This window comes from Amblyraja radiata, chromosome 35 (assembly GCF_010909765.2).
Source record: "Amblyraja radiata isolate CabotCenter1 chromosome 35, sAmbRad1.1.pri, whole genome shotgun sequence".
Taxonomy (NCBI): domain Eukaryota; kingdom Metazoa; phylum Chordata; class Chondrichthyes; order Rajiformes; family Rajidae; genus Amblyraja; species Amblyraja radiata.
This window is the reverse complement of record NC_045990.1, coordinates 7,101,048-7,119,010: the sequence shown is the minus strand read 5'-3', so window position 1 is coordinate 7,119,010 and position 17,963 is coordinate 7,101,048. Positions and strand designations below refer to the sequence as shown.

General features: G+C 47.1%; 1 protein-coding gene across 2 annotated transcripts in view; it reads left to right on the top strand.

Annotated features, from left to right (window-relative positions):
• The window catches only part of LOC116991827 (ras-related protein Rab-3D-like), a 39,479-nt gene extending 28,472 nt beyond the window's left edge, over nucleotides 1–11,007 (top strand). For both annotated transcript variants that reach the window (XM_033050791.1, XM_033050792.1), the window contains exons 3-5: nucleotides 7,255–7,373; nucleotides 9,541–9,665; nucleotides 10,766–11,007. In XM_033050791.1, coding sequence (XP_032906682.1) covers nucleotides 7,255–7,373; nucleotides 9,541–9,665; nucleotides 10,766–10,950 — 429 coding nt within the window. In that variant the 3' untranslated portion in view covers nucleotides 10,951–11,007. The remainder of the gene's footprint in view (nucleotides 1–7,254; nucleotides 7,374–9,540; nucleotides 9,666–10,765) is intronic.
• The last annotated feature ends 6,956 nt before the right edge of the window (nucleotides 11,008–17,963 follow it).

Here is a 17,963-nt window from a genome sequence, read left to right as displayed (position 1 = left end):
TTCCTTCGCTCCATAGATGCTGCTGCACCCGCTGAGTTTCTCCAGCAATTTTGTGTACCTTCGATCTTCCAACATCTGCAGTTCCTTCTTGAACATCTTTACACTTCATATCGGTGCTATCTCTAAACGCCACTAACCTAATCAATAAAAGGTAGATTACAGTGACACCTGCACTTTAGATTCATGGCTTGCAATTGTTCTTATCAATTTGTGAATATAGAACCATGATGCAATAAGTTTACTTCCTTTTATTTTTAATGCACCGAGGCCAAGATGTTTTCCTGAATGCAAAGTTAGTGCACCCAGCAAATGTTGGACACAGCAGGGTGGCCGATAGGGCAATTTTCACCTTATACAAGGGTGACATTGTCAGACAGTTACAACAGGCAAAGTCAATTTTAAACAAAAGAAAAACACAAAGTATTGGAATAACTCAGCGAGTCAGGCAGCATCTCTGGAGAACATGGATAAGTAGTTTTGGGTCGGGAGCTTTCTTTAGTAGTGGGGGGGGGGGGGGCAGAGCTGAAAGGGACAAAGCATGGCAAGTGATAGGTGGATACAGATGAGCGGGGTTTGATTGACAAATGGTGGACAAAGGCCAGAGATGAAAAGGAGACAGAAGGCGGTCACAGTGGGGCAGCGGTAGAGTTGCTGCCTTACTGCACTTACAGCGCAGGGTTCGCTACAGACTACAGGTACTGTCTGTTCTGTCCCGGAGGTTGCAGGTGGTTGCCGGAGGTTGCAGGAGGTGGAAGCAGGTAGGGAGACTGACAAAAACCTCCGGGAACCGCACGGAAACCTTGGGTGGGGCGCAAAGTCTCTTTACATTAGACCTCACTCTGGAGGCAATGGAGGAGGCCGAGGGCAGGAAGATCGGTGTGGGAAGGGAAAGGAGAGTTAAAAATGCTTGTAAATGCGTAAAAGAAATCGAGGAAAATAGAGAAACGCTTCTTTTAACACAGGGGTTATTTTCCCTGAGATTTAATGTAGTTGTTGATGTCCCTGGTGTGAGATTGTGTGACATGACATGGTTCAGGTCAACTAGTACTCAACGACCTACATGCTCCTCCTTAAGTATAATAAATCATGCAACTAACTAAGCATATAACTAAAACGTCCAATGTATAATCGGGCGATGCAGTGCTTTAAAAAATCATGACTAAACCGTGAAGGATATAATTAAGGAGGGATAAAAATGTGGCCTATATAATGGAAACCTGCAATCAGTATTTAATACAGCCTTTGTACTTAAGGTTAGGTGGACAAACCCGTCCTAAATGAGTATGGGTGTAGACAAAAGTGCTGGAGAAACTCAGTGGGTGAGTCAGCATCTATGGAGCGAAGGAAATAGGCAACGTTTCGTCCCGAAACGTTGCCTATTTCCTTCGCTCCATAGATGCTGCCGCACCCGCTGAGTTTCTCCAGCATTTTTGTCTCCCTTCGATTTTCCAGCATCTGCAGTTCCTTCTTGAACAAACTAAATGAGTACGGTACAGGCCCTCTGCTGGAGGGGGTGGGTGACATCATTGGGACGACAGATGGCACAATGGGCTAAGTGTTCGGCTGGCAACTGGAAGGTAGCCGGTTCGAATCCCGCTTGGAGTGCATACTGTCGTTGTGTCCTTGGGCAAGACACTTCACCCACCTTTGCCTGTGTGTGAATGTGTGTGAGTGATTGGTGGTGGTCGGAGGGGCCGTAGGCGCAGATTGGCAGCCATGCTTCCGTCAGTCTGCCCCAGGGCAGCTGTGGCTACAGAAGTAGCTTACCACCACCGAGTGTGACTGAGGAGTGAATGAATAATGTGATGTAAAGCGCCTTGAGTATTAGAAAGGCGCTATATAAATCCCATCCATTATTATTATTATCATCATATCAGGCGGTGGGTGGTTCAATTGTCTTTGTAAGAGGCTTCACGGACGACATCACAGGCGTACTAGTACCTGGGTGAGGGTGGTAGGTAGATAGATGGATAGATAGATAGATATCTTAACGTCAAAGGTACAGTGAGATTCTTTGGGTTTTTTTTGCACTCGCAGTACACAAAGTCGCCACAAGGAGCCGACAAAGTTACAAAAGTACCCTTAAATAGTCTGAAGAAACGTTGCCCATTTCCTTCGCTCCATAGATGCTGCCGCACCCGCTGAGTTTCTCCAGCACTTTTGTCTACCTTCGATTTTCCAGCATCTGCAGTTCCTTCTTGAACACGTCTAAATATTGTTGGTCCCTTCTCCGTTTACCCACCCCCCTCAAAATCCCTCTTGTCCTCGGCAACTCTCCTAACAACTCCCCCCCCCCCCCCCCCCCCCCCCTCGAGATCCCCCTTTGTTCTCCGTCACACGGCCCGAGGGAACGTCCTCGCTGGTCCAGGTCCCCCCCCCCCCCTTGTTCTTGGTGGCGCGGTCAATGCTGGTGTCTCGGGGCCGAGTCCGGTATAGACTTCAGGTTCACCGATGTGGTTAATAACTAAACAAATATATGTAGCAGTTTAAAGGGAAAAAATCCGGTGTTTCAATTTGTTTAATTTTTGTTTTGAGGATCTGGTTGAAGGATTACCTGACACTGACGAGTTCTTAAATAATAATAACGTGCTTAATGGTGAACAAGTGCAGGAAACGTGTAGGAAGCAACTGTGCAGATGCTGGTTTAAAATGAAGACATGCTGGAGTAACTCGGCGGGGCAGGCAGCATTTCTGGAGAGAAGGAATGGGTGACCCTTCTTCAGACTGAAGAAGCATCTCGACCCGAAATGCCACCCATTCCTACTATCCGGAGATACTGCCTGTCCCGCTGAGTAACTGCAGCATTTTGTATCTATATTTCCTCTAGACACCTATATAACCAAAAATAAAAAATTTCAGAGATAGACACAAAATGCTGGAGTAACTCAGCAGGTTACTCTAGCATTTTATGCCTCTTGGGTATAAACCAGCATCTGCAGTTCCATTAAAAAAAAAAAAAAAGAAAGAGACCATTTGGCCCAACAAACCTAGGCTAGCTCACAGCGCACATTATCATCCACTTCTTACAATTTCCAGAGGGCCAATTAACCTACAAACTGGGGTGGGAAGATTGCAACCTTCACGTGGACCGCCCTGTTTGGACGAATGCAATCCACCCAGCGTGCACAACCAAATAAGATCAAATAGAACACATTGTCCGGCAACTTTAGGCTGTGTATGTCATACGCAAGAAGAAGAACCTTCAAACCCACTCGTCTTTGGGGTGTGGGAGGAAACCGGAGCACCCGGAGGAAACCCACGCGGTCACGGGGAGAACGTGCAAACTCCACACACACACACACACACACAGACAGCACCCGAGGTCAGGATCAAACCTGGGTCTCTGGTGCTGTGAGGCTGCTGTACCACTGTGCTGGCCAAAGTGATAAATAATTTAGGAGCAGATCAGGGACAATGCACGCCCTTGGGGTTGGTGTGACTTCATTCCACTGGCAGAAGCTCCCTCTGGCCACACATCCGGGGACTTCCCTGGGAGTGGGAATGATCATCTCTTAAGGAATGCTGACCTGCTCAGTTGCGATGCGAGTTCTTGCCCCACGCAGGTATGTGCAAGCCGTGAATGGAGATAAACGGGTTTAGTTGCTAGGTGAGGTTTGGTTTGGGAAATGCTTTTAGTGTGGTGCGTGGGTCTCAAAAAGGAAGAGAGGAGTCGAGTATTTTGAGAGGCACCTTTAATTATGTTCCTCCCAGTTGTAGGGAAGTCCAAACGAGAGAAAGATGGCCAAACCCCTGCCTTTAAACCCTCTGGTTAAGGGCCGCCTCCGGACTGAACCACTCCCGTGCCGAGGGGTTCGACAGTTATGATAGCACGACCCTTGGGAGCCGCCACATTAGTTTAGTTTAGAGATACAGCGCGGAAACAGGCCCCTTCCGCCCACCGAGTCCCCACCAACTAGCGATCCCCGCACTTTAAACACTATCCCACACACGTTAAGGACAATTTACACGTATACCAAGCCAAACCTGTACGTCTCTGGAGTGTGGGAAGAAACCAAAGATCTCAGAGGTCACGGGGAGAACGTACAAACACCGTACAGACAGCACCCGTAGTCGGGATCGAACTCGGGTCTCAGGCGCTGCAATCGCTGTAAGGCAGCAACTCTACCGCTGCCCTACCGTGCCGACCATTTCATCACCGTAGCTTTTTGCTTATCGTTCATTCATTTGCCGTCAGGGGCCTGTCCTACTGTACGAGGTAATTCAAGAGTTCTCCCGAGTTTTCCCGTGATTCGAACATCGGAGAATGTCCATAGCGGGTCCGTAGGAGTCCGTGGATGTCTCGTAGCGGCTCGTACGAGTAAAAAATATTTTTTTTCATCGCGAGTATTTTTTCACTCGTGGACATTTTTCACAGCGTTGAAAAAACGTCACGAGTTTACCGGATTTCCCGAGTACCTACCGTTACTCGTTCGAGCCGCTACGGGACATCCACGAACTCCGACGGACCCGCTACGGACATTCTCCGAGTTCGAATCGGGGGAAAATTACCTCTTGAATTACCTCCTACAGTGGGACAGGCCCTTCAGTATCTCTTGTTTCCCTTACTCTCGGTCTGAAGAAGGGTCTCCACCCGAAGCCTCACCTATTCCTTTTCCGCAGATTACTGCCCGACCTGCTGAGTTACTCCAGCGTTTTGTCTCTATCTACAGAAATTGCTCAGTAGTTCAGTCAGCATCTGTGGGAAGACCAGAGTTACATTCTTGCTCAGCACTGCTTCCTGCATTCCGATTTGAACAATAGTTGTCTTATCTTGCTGTAATTATTAATTTCATTGTGCAATCTCCAATGAACCTCAGTGTGAATTTAGATAAATGAACCATTTAGCTCATACCTGACTCCTACGCTTGGCGAGTAGATAGAAGTAACTGCTCTTTAAAACACTTAAGTAGCTACTAAGCCTCTCTGTGACTTCCCAGAGATGAGAAGTCCATTAGAATGAGAGTTTTATTTAATTCTGGGTTGGTTTTATAGTAGATTTTTTTTTAAAGCACTCTGAGTAAAGGCCTGATGTTGAGTGATTTGCAGAGTCTGTGATATTCAGTTTCTGCCACACTGTATCAGCTGGGAGAATCATTTTAGTTTAGTTTAGAGATACAGCGCGGAAACAGGCCCTTCGACCCACTGGGTCCGCGCCGACCTCCACCTTAAAAATACCCACTAACTTGACCTCTGTGGCAATGAGTTCCACAGATTTAACTACCCTAGGACTGAAGAAGTTCCTCCTCACCTCCTTTCTAAAAGGGCGCCTTGTAATTCTGAGGCTATGACCTCTGGTCCTTGACTCTCCCACCAGTGGAATCATCAGAGCCTCAGCATTGCATCTTTGTTTTTTGTATTCCAGTCCTCTTGATATAAATGCTAGCATTGAATTTGCCTTCCTTACCTCTGGTCCTCGACTCTCCTACCAGTTGGAGAATCGTGCAGCCTCTTCCCCTGATTGTCTCAGATGCATTAAATATATCTGACATGATGGATTACAGAGAGCAAGCAGGCTGGAACCTGATTTGATCAGATTAATTATATTCCATGGTAAGTGCATCTACTCTTTCTCTTTCCGTTTGAGGTTTGAGAGTGTGGAAGATAGTCACAAAATGCCGGAGTAACTCAGCAGGTCAGGCAGCATCCCTGAATGACCGCACAATGTCGCATGGTACAGTTAATGCCTTACAGCACCAGAGACCCGAGTTCGATCCTGGCCACGGGTACAGTGTTTGTACGTTCTCCCCGTGACTTGCGTGGGTTTCCTCCAAGATCTTCAGTTTCCTCCCACGCTCCAAAGACGTACAGGTTTATAGACCTATAGATCTGCAGTTCCCTTTTGAACACAAGTTTATAGACTAACTGGCTTGGTATAAATGTAAAAAAATTGTCCCTAGTGGGTGTAGGGTGGTTAATTTGTGGGGATCACACATCGCGGACTTGGTGGGCCGAAGGGTCTGTTTCCACGCTGTATCTCTAAACTAAACTAAAAAAAGGAATAGGCGACGTTTCGGGTTGGAACCCTTACTCAGGCTGCAGTCTGAAGAAGGGTCTCGACCCAAAACATCGTCTATTCCTTTTCTCCAGAGATTCTGCCAGATCCGCTGAGTTACTCCAGCATTTTGTGTCGAACTTCATTGTAAACCAGCCTCTGCAGTTCCTTCCTACAGATTTGTGAGACACAGTTTCCAGAGTGTGGAATGACTCTGGCTTAAAGTCGCATCGTACTGAATCGCAGTCAATGCCTTGTGTGATGGGGAACAAGGTTATTTCAACTGTTTAATACATCACAGAGAACCTGCAAAGATCCTGTTGCCTGTCCCGACGTGCTTCAGGCCACACTCTATGCACGGTTTAAAATAACGCGATCGCCATCCAGCGGTAATTGTGCTGAATATAAAACAACTCGGGATGTTACCGAAAATCATAAGATGTGGAAGCTTTAGTTTTATTTAATTTATTGTCATGTGTACCGAGGTACAGTGAAAAGCTTTTTTGTAAGGTGCTATCCAGTCAGCGGAAAGACATGACAATCAAGTCAAGATTACCATCAAGCAGTCCACAGTGCACAGGTACAGGATAAAGGGAATAAAGGGGCTGTCCCACTTGGGCGACCTAATTGGCGAGTTTAGAAGAGTTTAGGAAAGTTTGAAAAAGTGTCATGTTGAAGACCTCTTTCAACTATGTTGAAGACTTCCTTCAACCTCCTTCAACTATGTTGAAGACTAGCTTCCACTAGCTACAACTACCTTCGACTGCCCTCGATTACCTACGACTAACATGCCGACCTACTATGACCTACTTCGACTAAACCTACGTTTAAAAAAAGTATCGATTTTTTTCCATGGCGACTTTTTTTACTCGCGGGCACTTTTCAGCATGTTGAAAAATACGCCGCGGCCTAGCTGAGGCCTCGAGTACGCGGAGACCACTCTCGAGCATGAAGGAGAGTTACAAAGACCTCCTACGACCTCGTGTCGACCATCCTGCGAGTATGAGAACTCGCGGATTAGGTTGCCGCAGTGGGACAGCCCCTTAACGTTTGGTTTCCGGTAAAGTGTGATTAAAGATAGTCCGAGGGTCTCCGATGAGGCAGATGTGTAGGCCGGGACCGTTCTCTAGTTGGTGTCAGGATGGTTCAGTTGCTTGATGGCGGTTGGGAAGAAAGGGAGAGGGGACAAGATATTGCAGGTTCATGGCTGAGCTGTGTTTGGTTGTGATTGAACGGCTTTGACGGGATTTATTCTCCCTCAGGACACGGCAGGACAGGAGCGTTACCGCACCATCACCACGGCCTACTACCGCGGAGCCATGGGATTCCTACTTATGTACGACATCACCAACCAAGACTCCTTTGGTGCGGTACATGACTGGTAAGTGTCCCGCTCCGGCGAAACGCAGGCCAAACCCGCGCCATTCCTCTGGCCATCTTGACCGTCTGCGGTTTATTCTACATGTTCACACATGTTCACAAGTTATAGGAGTAGAATTAGGCCATTCGGCCCATCGCAACTTCTATGCCATTCTATGCATGGCTGACCTCCGACTCCTCATTCCATTCTCCTGCCTTCTCCCCATAACCCTTGACACCTGTTCTAACCAAGAATTTGTCCATCTCTGCCTTAAAAATATCCACTGATTTGGCCTCCACAGCCTCTGTGGCAATGAGTTCCACAGATTAACTACCCTCTGACTGAAGAGGTTACTCCTCACATCCTTTCTAAAAGAGCGGCCTGTAATTCTGAGGCTGTGACCTCTGGTCCTAGACTCTCCCACCAGTGGAATCATCAGAGCCTCAGCATTGCATCTCTGTTTTTTGTATTCCAGTCCTCTTGATATAAATGCTAGCATTGAATTTGCCTTCCTTACCTCTGGTCCTCGACTATCCTACCAGTTGGAGAATCGTATAAACGCAGCATATAAACAGGCCCTTCAGCCCACCAAGTCTGCCATGACTGCCTACAGTGACTTCAGTGGGAGAAAGGATTCTGTAGGTGTTGGCGTGCAGACTCCATGACTCAGACTAGTTCATGTGTTGGAGCGATCTGTCTGATCTTGCCCTTGTCACTGCTCCCAGCTCGTATTCACTAGCTTGCTGTTGTATTTTTGGGTTTAGTTTAGTTTAGTTTGGACATACAGCGCGGAAACAGGCCCTTCGGCCCACCGAGTCCGCGCCGACCAGTGATCCCTGTACATTGACCCTACCCAACACATGCTTGGGACAATTTACAATGATACCAAGCCACTAAGCCTGCAGACATGTACGTCTTTGAAGTGTGGGAGGAAACTGAAAATCTCGGTGAAAACCCACGCGGTCACGGGGAGAACGTGCAAACTCCATACAGACAGCACCTGTAGTAACATCTACCGGAGTCAGACTTGCCCACGTGAGTCCAGATCCACCAACGTCTTGACTAAGCCTTCAGGCATCAGGGGATGGGCAATAAATGGCCAACACCCTCCACTGGGTGTGAACAAATAAAGGGAAAAAAACCTTTGATGCTGCTTGCATCATCTATTTCCAAGTCTGTGCTTGTTCCAGTTGCTCTACCAGCTGTGCCAATGATTGAAGGCAACACTGCTTTAGGAAGGAGATGAGGAGGAATTTCTTTAGTCAGAGGGTGGTGAATCTGTGGAATTCTTTGCCACAGACGGCTGTGGAGTCGAAGTCAATGGATATCTCTAAGGCAGAGATAGTCACAGTGCCCTCCATAATGTTTGGGACAAAGACCCATCAGTTATTTATTTGTCTCTGTAACAGGCCCTTCGGCCCACCCAGTCCGTGCCGACCAGCGATCACCCCGTAGACTAGCACTATCCTACACACTGGAGACAATTTACGATTTACAGAGGCCAATGAACCTACAAACCTGTACGTCTTTGGAGTATGGAAGGAAACTGGAACACCTGGAGGAAACCCACGCAGTCACTGTGAGAACGTACAAACTCCGCACAGACAGCGCCCGTAGTCCAGATTGAACCCGGGTCTCTGGTGCTGTAAGGCAGCAACCGTGGGCCACCGTGCTGCCCCTAAACTGGTTGTCTTATAGAAAACACAAATACTGTGCCACCCTGCCGCCTATCCATGTCCTCCAGAGATGCTGCCTAACCCAAGTTCAAGTTCAAGTGAGTTTATTGTCATGTGTCCCTGTATAGGACAATGAAATTCTTGCTTTGCTTCAGCACACAGAACATAGTAGGCATATTACTACAAAACAGATAAGTGTGTCCATATACCATGATATAAATATATACACACATGAATAAATAAACTGATAAAGTGCAAATGACAGAAAATGGTTATTAATAATCAGAGTTTTGTCCGAGCCAGGTTTAATAGCCTGATGGCTGTGGGGAAGTAGCTATTCCTGAACCTGGTTGTTGCAGTCTTCAGGCTCCTGTACCTTCTACCTGAAGGTAGCAGGGAGATGAGTGCGTGTAAGAGATGATTAACCCGCTGAGTTACTCCAGTACTTTGTGCCTTTTGTTTGGTGTTCTTTGACCATGGTCTCATTGTTCTGGTCTCTTCTTGTTCAACAGGGCTACACAGATCAAAACATACTCATGGGATAACACCCAGGTGATTCTAGTTGGCAATAAATCTGACTTGGAAGACAACCGTGTGATCCCCACAGAAGAAGGAAAGCGACTGGCTGATGAATTAGGTACGTGAAGCACTCTTGAGCATTCAGTACATAGAAACCTCTTTCGGTTCCGTTTAGAGATACAGCGTGGAAACAGGCTCTTCGGCCCACAGAGTCCGCACCGACCAGCGATCCCCGCACATTAACACAATGTCTATGTAACTCAGCGGGTCAGGTAGCATCTCTGGAAAAAAAAGAATAGGTGACGTTTCGAGTTGGGACCCTTCTTCAGACATTCATAGTCTTTGGACGTGGTGGAATCCAGGGCATCCAGGGTCACAGGGTGAACATGCAAACTCCACAAAGACAGCAATGGAGGTCAGAATCCAAGGGTCACTGGAGGGGTGGGACAGTGGTTCCGTTAGTTACGCCATTGTAAGTCTGGGCACAGGACAGGGCCTAGACTCAGGGTACACAAAATTGCTGGGGAAACTCAGCGGGTGCAGCAGCATCTATGGAGCGAAGGAAATAGGCGACGTTTCGGGCCGAAACCCTTCTTCACTTAGACTCAATCTAGTTTAGATTAGATATAGGGCGCAGAAACAGGCCCTTCGGCCCACTGAGTTCGCACCGACCATCCTACACACACTAGGGACGTACATTCTACGTACTTACCACGAGTTTGATTTTATTTTAAACTCGGGAGAGCTCTTGGGTGAACTCATAAATAGTGGGACCGGCCCTTTACTGAGTGACGCCCCTGTCCCACTTCGGAAACCTGAACGGAAACCTCTGGAGACTTTGCGCCCCACCCAAGGTTTCCGTGCGGTTCCCGGAGGTTGTAGGTGGTTGCCGGAGGTTGCAGGTAGTGGAAGCAGGTAGGGAGACTGACAAAAACCTCCGGGAACCGCATGGAAACCTTGAGTGGGGCACAAAGTCTCCAGAGGTTTCCGTTCAGGTTTCCTAAGTGGGACAGGGGCTTAACTCAGCAGGACAGGCAGCATCTCCAGAGAGAAGGAATGGGTGACGTTTCGGGTGACCCGAAACGTCACCCATTCCTTCTCTCCGGAGATGCTGCCTGTCCCGCTGAGTTACTCCAGCATTTTGTGTCTATCTTCGATTTAAACCCGCACCTACACATGTCCCCGGTTGACCCTCTCCCTTTCTTCTCTCGCTGGCAGGCTTTGGGTTTTTCGAGACGAGTGCCAAGGAGAACATCAACGTGAAGCAGGTCTTTGAGCGGCTGGTGGACATCATCTGCGTGAAGATGTCCGAGAACCTGGACGTTGACCCCACCTTGCTGAATAACAAGAATACCACCCTCGCCGAGAACAACAGACCCCAGGAAAGCAGCTGTGCATGTTAGGGTGCTTCACCCCTAGCCTCTGGCCCAAATCACCCACCACAGATGGCAACGGGGTTACGAATGGATGGATATTGGGGGGGAAGGTGAGGGGGGGGGGAGGGTAGGGGAAGGGGGAGGGGGGGGGGGGGCAGGGGTTAAAACCTGACTCTAAAACACGTTTAAAGCTCGTGATTAAAACTTGCATTTCATTTATATTAGGGACTTGGCCACTCATTCTCACATGATGGTGAGGTGCTGCAATGCATGGAGCCATGAACATCCAGCATGCGAACTCCTCCACGCAAACCTCCAACCACCCATTGCGAAGTCTGCATTGCCACACTAGTGAAGGCTGAGATAAGATAGATCGTTGATTGGTGCAGGCGTCAGGGGTGATGAGGAGAATGGGGTGAGGAGAGAGAGAGATAGATCGGCCATGATTGAATGGCAGAGTAGACTTGATGGGCTGAATGGCCTAATTCTGCTCCTATCACTTACGAAGACCCAAACGACTGACAAAGCTCTGCCCTATAGCAGTGAGGTATATCTGCCCTAATTTCTTTTACCTTTCCATTTTGAGGCAGGAAAGTTCCCAAAATTTGAAATTGAGAACTTGGAAAGCAATGGGGACTGAACCATATATAGTAACACGGGTGGGGATGGTCCTTGTGACAGTAGCATCCATGTTAGTCTGACTCGGAACGTTCACTAATGCCCCTGTCCCACTTAGGAAACCTGAACGGAAACCTCTGGAGACTTTGCGCCCCACCCAAGGTTTCCGTGCGGTTCCCGGAGGTTTTTGTCAGTCTCTCTACCTGCTTCCACTACCTGAAACCTCCGGCAACCTCCTACAACCTCCGGGAGCCGCACGGAAACCTTGCGTGGGGCGCAAAGTCTCCAGTGGTTTCCGTTCAGGATTCCTAAGTGGGACAGTGGCATAACTTTCTAAGCGCCCTTTATGTGGCGAATGTTTGCATACCATGCGTCTGCGAGCTAAGAATTTCACTGTGATTTGCCACATCTGACAATAAAGTATTCACTTCAATTCAATATTTAGACTGCTGGCTGTTAAGGGCGCTGGTTTGTCCATCGCCCACTTTCACCGCTGTTTTAGCTGGAAGATTGGATTGGCGCAGGGATAGACCACCACAGTTGCCCCAAACCTGGAGGGAGATCTCTGCTTGTGACAGAGCGATGCTCGATGTACGACGTGGGATTGTAGATCGAAGCCAAGTCAGTGGATATTTGCCCACACCTGCCAACGTGCCTCATTTACACTAGTCCTACCTGCCTGTGTTTGGCCCATATCCCTCCAAACCTGTCCTATCCATGTACCTGTCAAACTGGTTCTACAATGTTTCAATAGTCCCTGCCTCAACTACCTTCTCCAGCAGCTCGTTCCATACACCCACCACCCTTTGTGTGGAAACGTTACCTCTCAGATTCCTATTCAATCTTTTCCCTTTAATTGGCCTCTGTAAATTGTCCCTTGTATGTAGGATAGAACTAGTGTACGGGGTGATTGTTGGTCGGCGCGGGCTTGGTGGCCGAAGGGCCTGTTTCCGCTCTATCTCTCTAAGCTAAACTAATCTAATCTTTCAGATAGACACCCATTTCATTGTCTCTTATGAGACAATGACAATAAATTGAATCCAATCCAAAATGCTGGAGTAACTCAGCGGGACAGGCAGCATCTCTGGATAGAAGGAATGGGTGACGCTTTGGGTCGAGACCCTCTTCAGACTGTAGAAGGGTCTTGACCCGAAACGCCATCCATTTCTTCTCTCCAGAGATGCTGCCCGTCCCGCTGAGTTCCTCCTGCATTTTGTGTCTATCTTTGGATAAACCAGCACCTGCAGTTCCTTTTCACACACAAACTAATCTCATGATCGTTCCATATCCTATACCGAGCGCTGATTCGCTTTGGATGTGTCTGTACAGAGTTTCAAATTATTTAACCAGATTCTACGAGTACTATTGCCGGGGATAGGATTTTGTTGATTTAATGCCAGATTTAGGGAGAAGGAAGTCTTCAAATGGAATAGAAACACATGCTGTCAATGTGAGCATTTCTATCCTGGACATCAACTTATTGTTGGGACTTTTGCTTGTTTGTATTGAGCAATTTCTGTCTGTTTTATGTCGAGAAAAAATGACTTAAAAAATAAATATTGATATTTAAAAAAGCAAGTTTCCCTGTTGTACTTATATACAGATGGTTTGGCCCATCAGATTCATACTATCTCCAGGGTTGTAATCCCACTGCCCAGAGCTCAATTCCCTGTACGACCCGCCCCCTCCCTCACACGAAAGACAAAGTGCTGGAGTAACTCGGTGGGTCAGGCAGCATCTGGGGAGAACATGGATGGGCGACGGTGGACACAAAAGGCTGGAGTAACTCAGCGGGTCAAGCAGCATCTCTGGAGAGAAGGAATGGGCGACGTTTCTGGTCGAGACCCTTCTTCTGATGTGAGGGGAGGGGCGGGACAGATATGGAATGTAGGCGGGGACAGTAAGACTGGTGGGAGAATTGGGAAGGGGGAGGGGACAGAAACATAGAAATTAGGTGCAGGAGTAGGCCATTCGGCCCTTCGAGCCTGCACCGCCATTCAATATGATCATGGCTGATCATCCAACTCAGTATCCCGTACCTGCCTTCTCTCCATACCCTCTGATCCCCTTAGCCACAAGGGCCACATCTAACTCCCTCTTAAATATAGCCAATGAACTGGCCTCGACTATCCTCTGTGGCAGGGAGTTCCAGAGATTCACCACTCTCTGTGTGAAAAACGTTCTTCTCATCTCGGTTTTAAAGGATTTCCCCCTTATCCTTAAGCTGTGACCCCTTGTCCTGGACTTCCCCAACATCGGGAGCAATCTTCCTGCATCTAGCCTGTCCAACCCCTTAAGAATTTTGTAAGTTTCTATAAGATCCCCTCTCAATCTCCTAAATTCTAGAGAGTATAAACCAAGTCTATCCAGTCTTTCTTCATAAGACAGTCCTGACATCCCAGGAATCAGTCTGGTGAACCTTCTCTGCACTCCCTCTATGGCAATAATGTCCTTCCTCAGATTTGGGATGGAGAGAGAATGCAAAGGCTATGGATAGTCTATGGACAGGCGACGTTTTGGGTTGAGACCCTTCTTTAGACTGATTGTGTCAGGGTGATGGGGGGAAAGCTGGAAATGAGGAGAGGCGTGACAAGGCGTGGCCGATAACAGGCTGATGGAGGCGAGGCGGATCCATTTGGAACGGGCGAATGGTTGGAACGAAATTAAGATCCCTTGATTCCGTTAGCCTTAAGAGCTAAATCTAACTCTCTCTTGAAAACATCCAGTGAACTGGACTCCACTGCCGTCTGTGGCAGAGAATTCCACACATTCACAACTCTCTGGGTGAAAACGTTTTTCCTCATCTCAGTCCTAAATGGCCTTATTCTTACACCACTATGACCCCTGTGACTTATGGCCTTATTCTTACGCTGTGACCCCTGGTTCTGGGCACCAACATGGGGAACATTTTTCCCTGCATGTAGCCTGTCCAATCCCTTAAGAATTTTCTTTTTCACGAACCCTTTGACTCCTTGAAGATACAATTGGAAAATTCTTTCAACACATCCTGAACTTGTGAAGGATGCTGTAGAAATGCAAACATTATGTTGTGACTGTCGATATCCTGCAGATCCTTCAGTCTCTGTTTGTGTCAGTAGGGGGCAGCAAGAGTCTGTTGGCCACAATGCCAGCTTCAATTCTGGAGATTTTTTAAATTATTCCTCCAAATCTAAAATTTAAAAAAGAAATGTCTACTGTATTTTTCAAAGACATTGCTTATGACATTTATTCTTTCCTGTTCCACCTGACCAGGATCGAGCCACTCAGCGGGTCAGGCAGCATCTCTGGAGAAAAGGAATAGGTGACGTTTCGGAGTCAAGATCGGATCGGGTCTTCAGGTCTGAAGAAGGGTCTCGTCCCGAAACATCACCTTTTCCTTTTCTCCAAAGATGCTGCTTGACCCGCTGAGTTACCCCAGCATTTTGTGTCTATCTTCAGTGTAAACCAGCATTTGAATTAGCATCACTCATCCAGAATCTATCAATCTCCGCTCATCCCCAATGTCTTGGCTGCAACAGCCATCTGATGCAATAAATTCCATTTGCGGCAAGATGGTGCAGTGGTAGAGTTGCTGCCTTACAGCGCCAGAGAACCAGGTTCGATCCTGACTACGGGTACTGTCTGTATAAAGTGTGTACATTCTCCCTGTGACCTGTGTGGGTTTTCTCCAGGTGCTCTGGTTTCCTCCCACACTCCAAAGACATTGTCCCTAGCGTGTAGGATTGTGCTAGTGGTGGACCACTGGTCGGCATGGACTCAGTGGGCCGAAGGGCCTGTTTCTAGGCTATAGCTCTAAAGTCTAAAGTAAAGAATTCACTGTAGGTACAAATTAATTAGAGTGGGGGAATTCTGGATGCTATTTGCAAGCTGAGGGCTATGTAAATGGACTGGACACAGAAGTTTGGCCAAAGTGGTGAACGGATTGAACCCATCCACATCTTGCCAGGACACAAATTAAACCATTCAGCATCATCCCAGCACATTTTTGGTAACAGCCTGGAGGTTGTTTCAAAGCAAATGCAGCTACTTAACACTATACTACGGATCCAAATCCAAGCTGGACTCTTTCCAATGTGTTTTCTGAAAGGCACTGGGACTGATTTTTAGTTACTTCCAGTAATCCAAATGTACAGAGATTAAATAACTGCCAGTACTTTATAAAGTAATCCTAATCGGTCACAATGTGTTCGTCATGGCCACTCAATGATCCCACTTCCCTGAACATGGTCATCCGAAGGTGAATGAGGGAAAAACTATTTGAATAGAGCTTCAAACTTTTGTTGCCTCTCACAGGGGCTGTAGGAATTAATTTAGTCTAGTTTAGTTAAAGTTTAGTTTAGTTTAGAGATACAGCATGGAAACAGTCCCTTTGGCCCACTGTGTGTGTGTGTGTATCTATGTGTGTGTGTGTGTGTGTGTGTGTTTCTGTGTGTGTGTGTGTGTGTGTGTGTATCTATGTGTATGTGTGTGTGTGTGTGTGTCTGTGTGTGTGTGTGTGTGTGCGTGTGTGTATCTATGCGTGTGTGTGTGTATATGTGTGTGTCCATGTGTGTGTGTGTGTGTCTATGTGTGTGTGTGTCTGTGTGTGTGTGTGTCTGTGTGTGTGTGTGTATCTATGTGTGATTGTCTATGTGTGTGTGTGTGTGTGTCTATGTGTGTGTGTGTCTGTGTGTGTGTGTGTCTGTGTGTGTGTGTGTGTATCTATGTGTGATTGTCTATGTGTGTGTGTGTGTGTGTCTATGTGTGTGTGTGTGTGTGTGTGTGTGTGTGTGTGTGTGTGTGTGTGTGTGTGTGTGTGTGTGTGTCTATGTGTGTGTGTGTGTGTCTGTGTGTGTGTGTCTATGTGTGTGTGTGTGCATGTGTGTGTCTATGTGTATGTGTGAGTGTGTCTGTGTGTGTGTGTGTATCTATGTGTGATTGTCTATGTGTGTGTGTGTGTGTGTGTATCTATGTGTGATTGTCTATGTGTGTGTGTGTGTGTATCTATGTGTGATTGTCTATGTGTGTGTATGTGTGTGTGTATCTATGTGTGATTGTCTATGTGTGTGTATCTATGTGTGTGTGTGTGTATATGTGTGTGCACCACCCTTTGTGCGAAAAAGTTACCCCTCAGATTCCTATTAAATCTTTTCCCCTTCACCTTGAACCTATGTCCTCTGGTCCTCGATTCACCAACTCTGGGCAAGAGACTCTGTGCATCTATCCGATCTGTTCCCCTCATGATTTTATACACCTCTATAAGATCTCCCCTCATCCTCCTGCGCTCGAAACAATAGAGTCCCAGCCTACTCAACCTCTCCCTATAGCTCACACCCTTGAGTCCTGGAAACATCCTTGTAAATCTTCTCTGTACCCTTTCCAACTTGACATAATATCATAACGTTCAAGTCCAAATCTGTGACGCAAATGCAAGTTGATGTTAGCAAATGGAGTGCTTTCTTGATTAAATTATTGGACAACATAGATTGCATTAATAAATAAGACAAATTGTTCTGGTGATTTGAAAAGTCTGAAGACATCCTCTGGGATATTTGAGTGAAGGTGCTCGATGCTGGCACAAGGCACAAGCACCCGTTTGCCAAAGGAGTTCTCTCTCTCCCTCCTCTGATCCCGATCTGGTGAATAGCGGTTCCCATTATTTTAATGTTCTTTTATACAAGCAAAGTATTAAGGAATTGTCGTCTCTGTCAAGAATGGTTCAACATCAAACCTGCATTCCCAAGCAAAATCCCAAGCATGATCACATTGAATGGCATAGAGGGGCCGAATGGCCTACTCCTGCACCTATTTTCTATGTTTCTATGAACAGCTTCTTCCACTCCGTTATTAATTTAGTTTAGTGAAACAGGCCCTTCGGCCCACCGAACCCGCCCCGACCAGCGATCCCCGCACACTAAAGGGCCTGTTCCACTTTCACGACCTAATTCACAACCTTTTTTACTGGTGGTGTGGATCCTTGATGATGCTGCCAGCCTTTTTGAGGCAGCGACTGCGATAGATCCCCTCGATGGTAGGGAGGTCAGAGCCGATGATGGACTGGGCAGTGTTTACTACTTTTTGTAGTCTCTTCCGCTCCCGGGATCTTTCCCTTTGCTCTACCTATTGCCTTTGAGTTTGGCTTGATTATATTTGTGTACAGTATTATCTGATCTGTTTGGGTAGCATGCAAAACAAAGTTTTTCACTGCACCTCGGTAAACATGAGAACAATAAAGCAATGAACCAGGACAACAATCACCAAACAAGGCAACACATCCACCACAGCCTTTGTTCTGTGAACACCTCCTGGAGCAAACATTTGCAGCAGGGCAAACGTTATCTTGCAAAATATCATTTTTGCAAATTCAAAAATAGCTTTGTCAAGGCCTTCAATGTTGAGGATGACAATTTATCCTTTGTGCATTAGATGGTGGACAAAAGAAT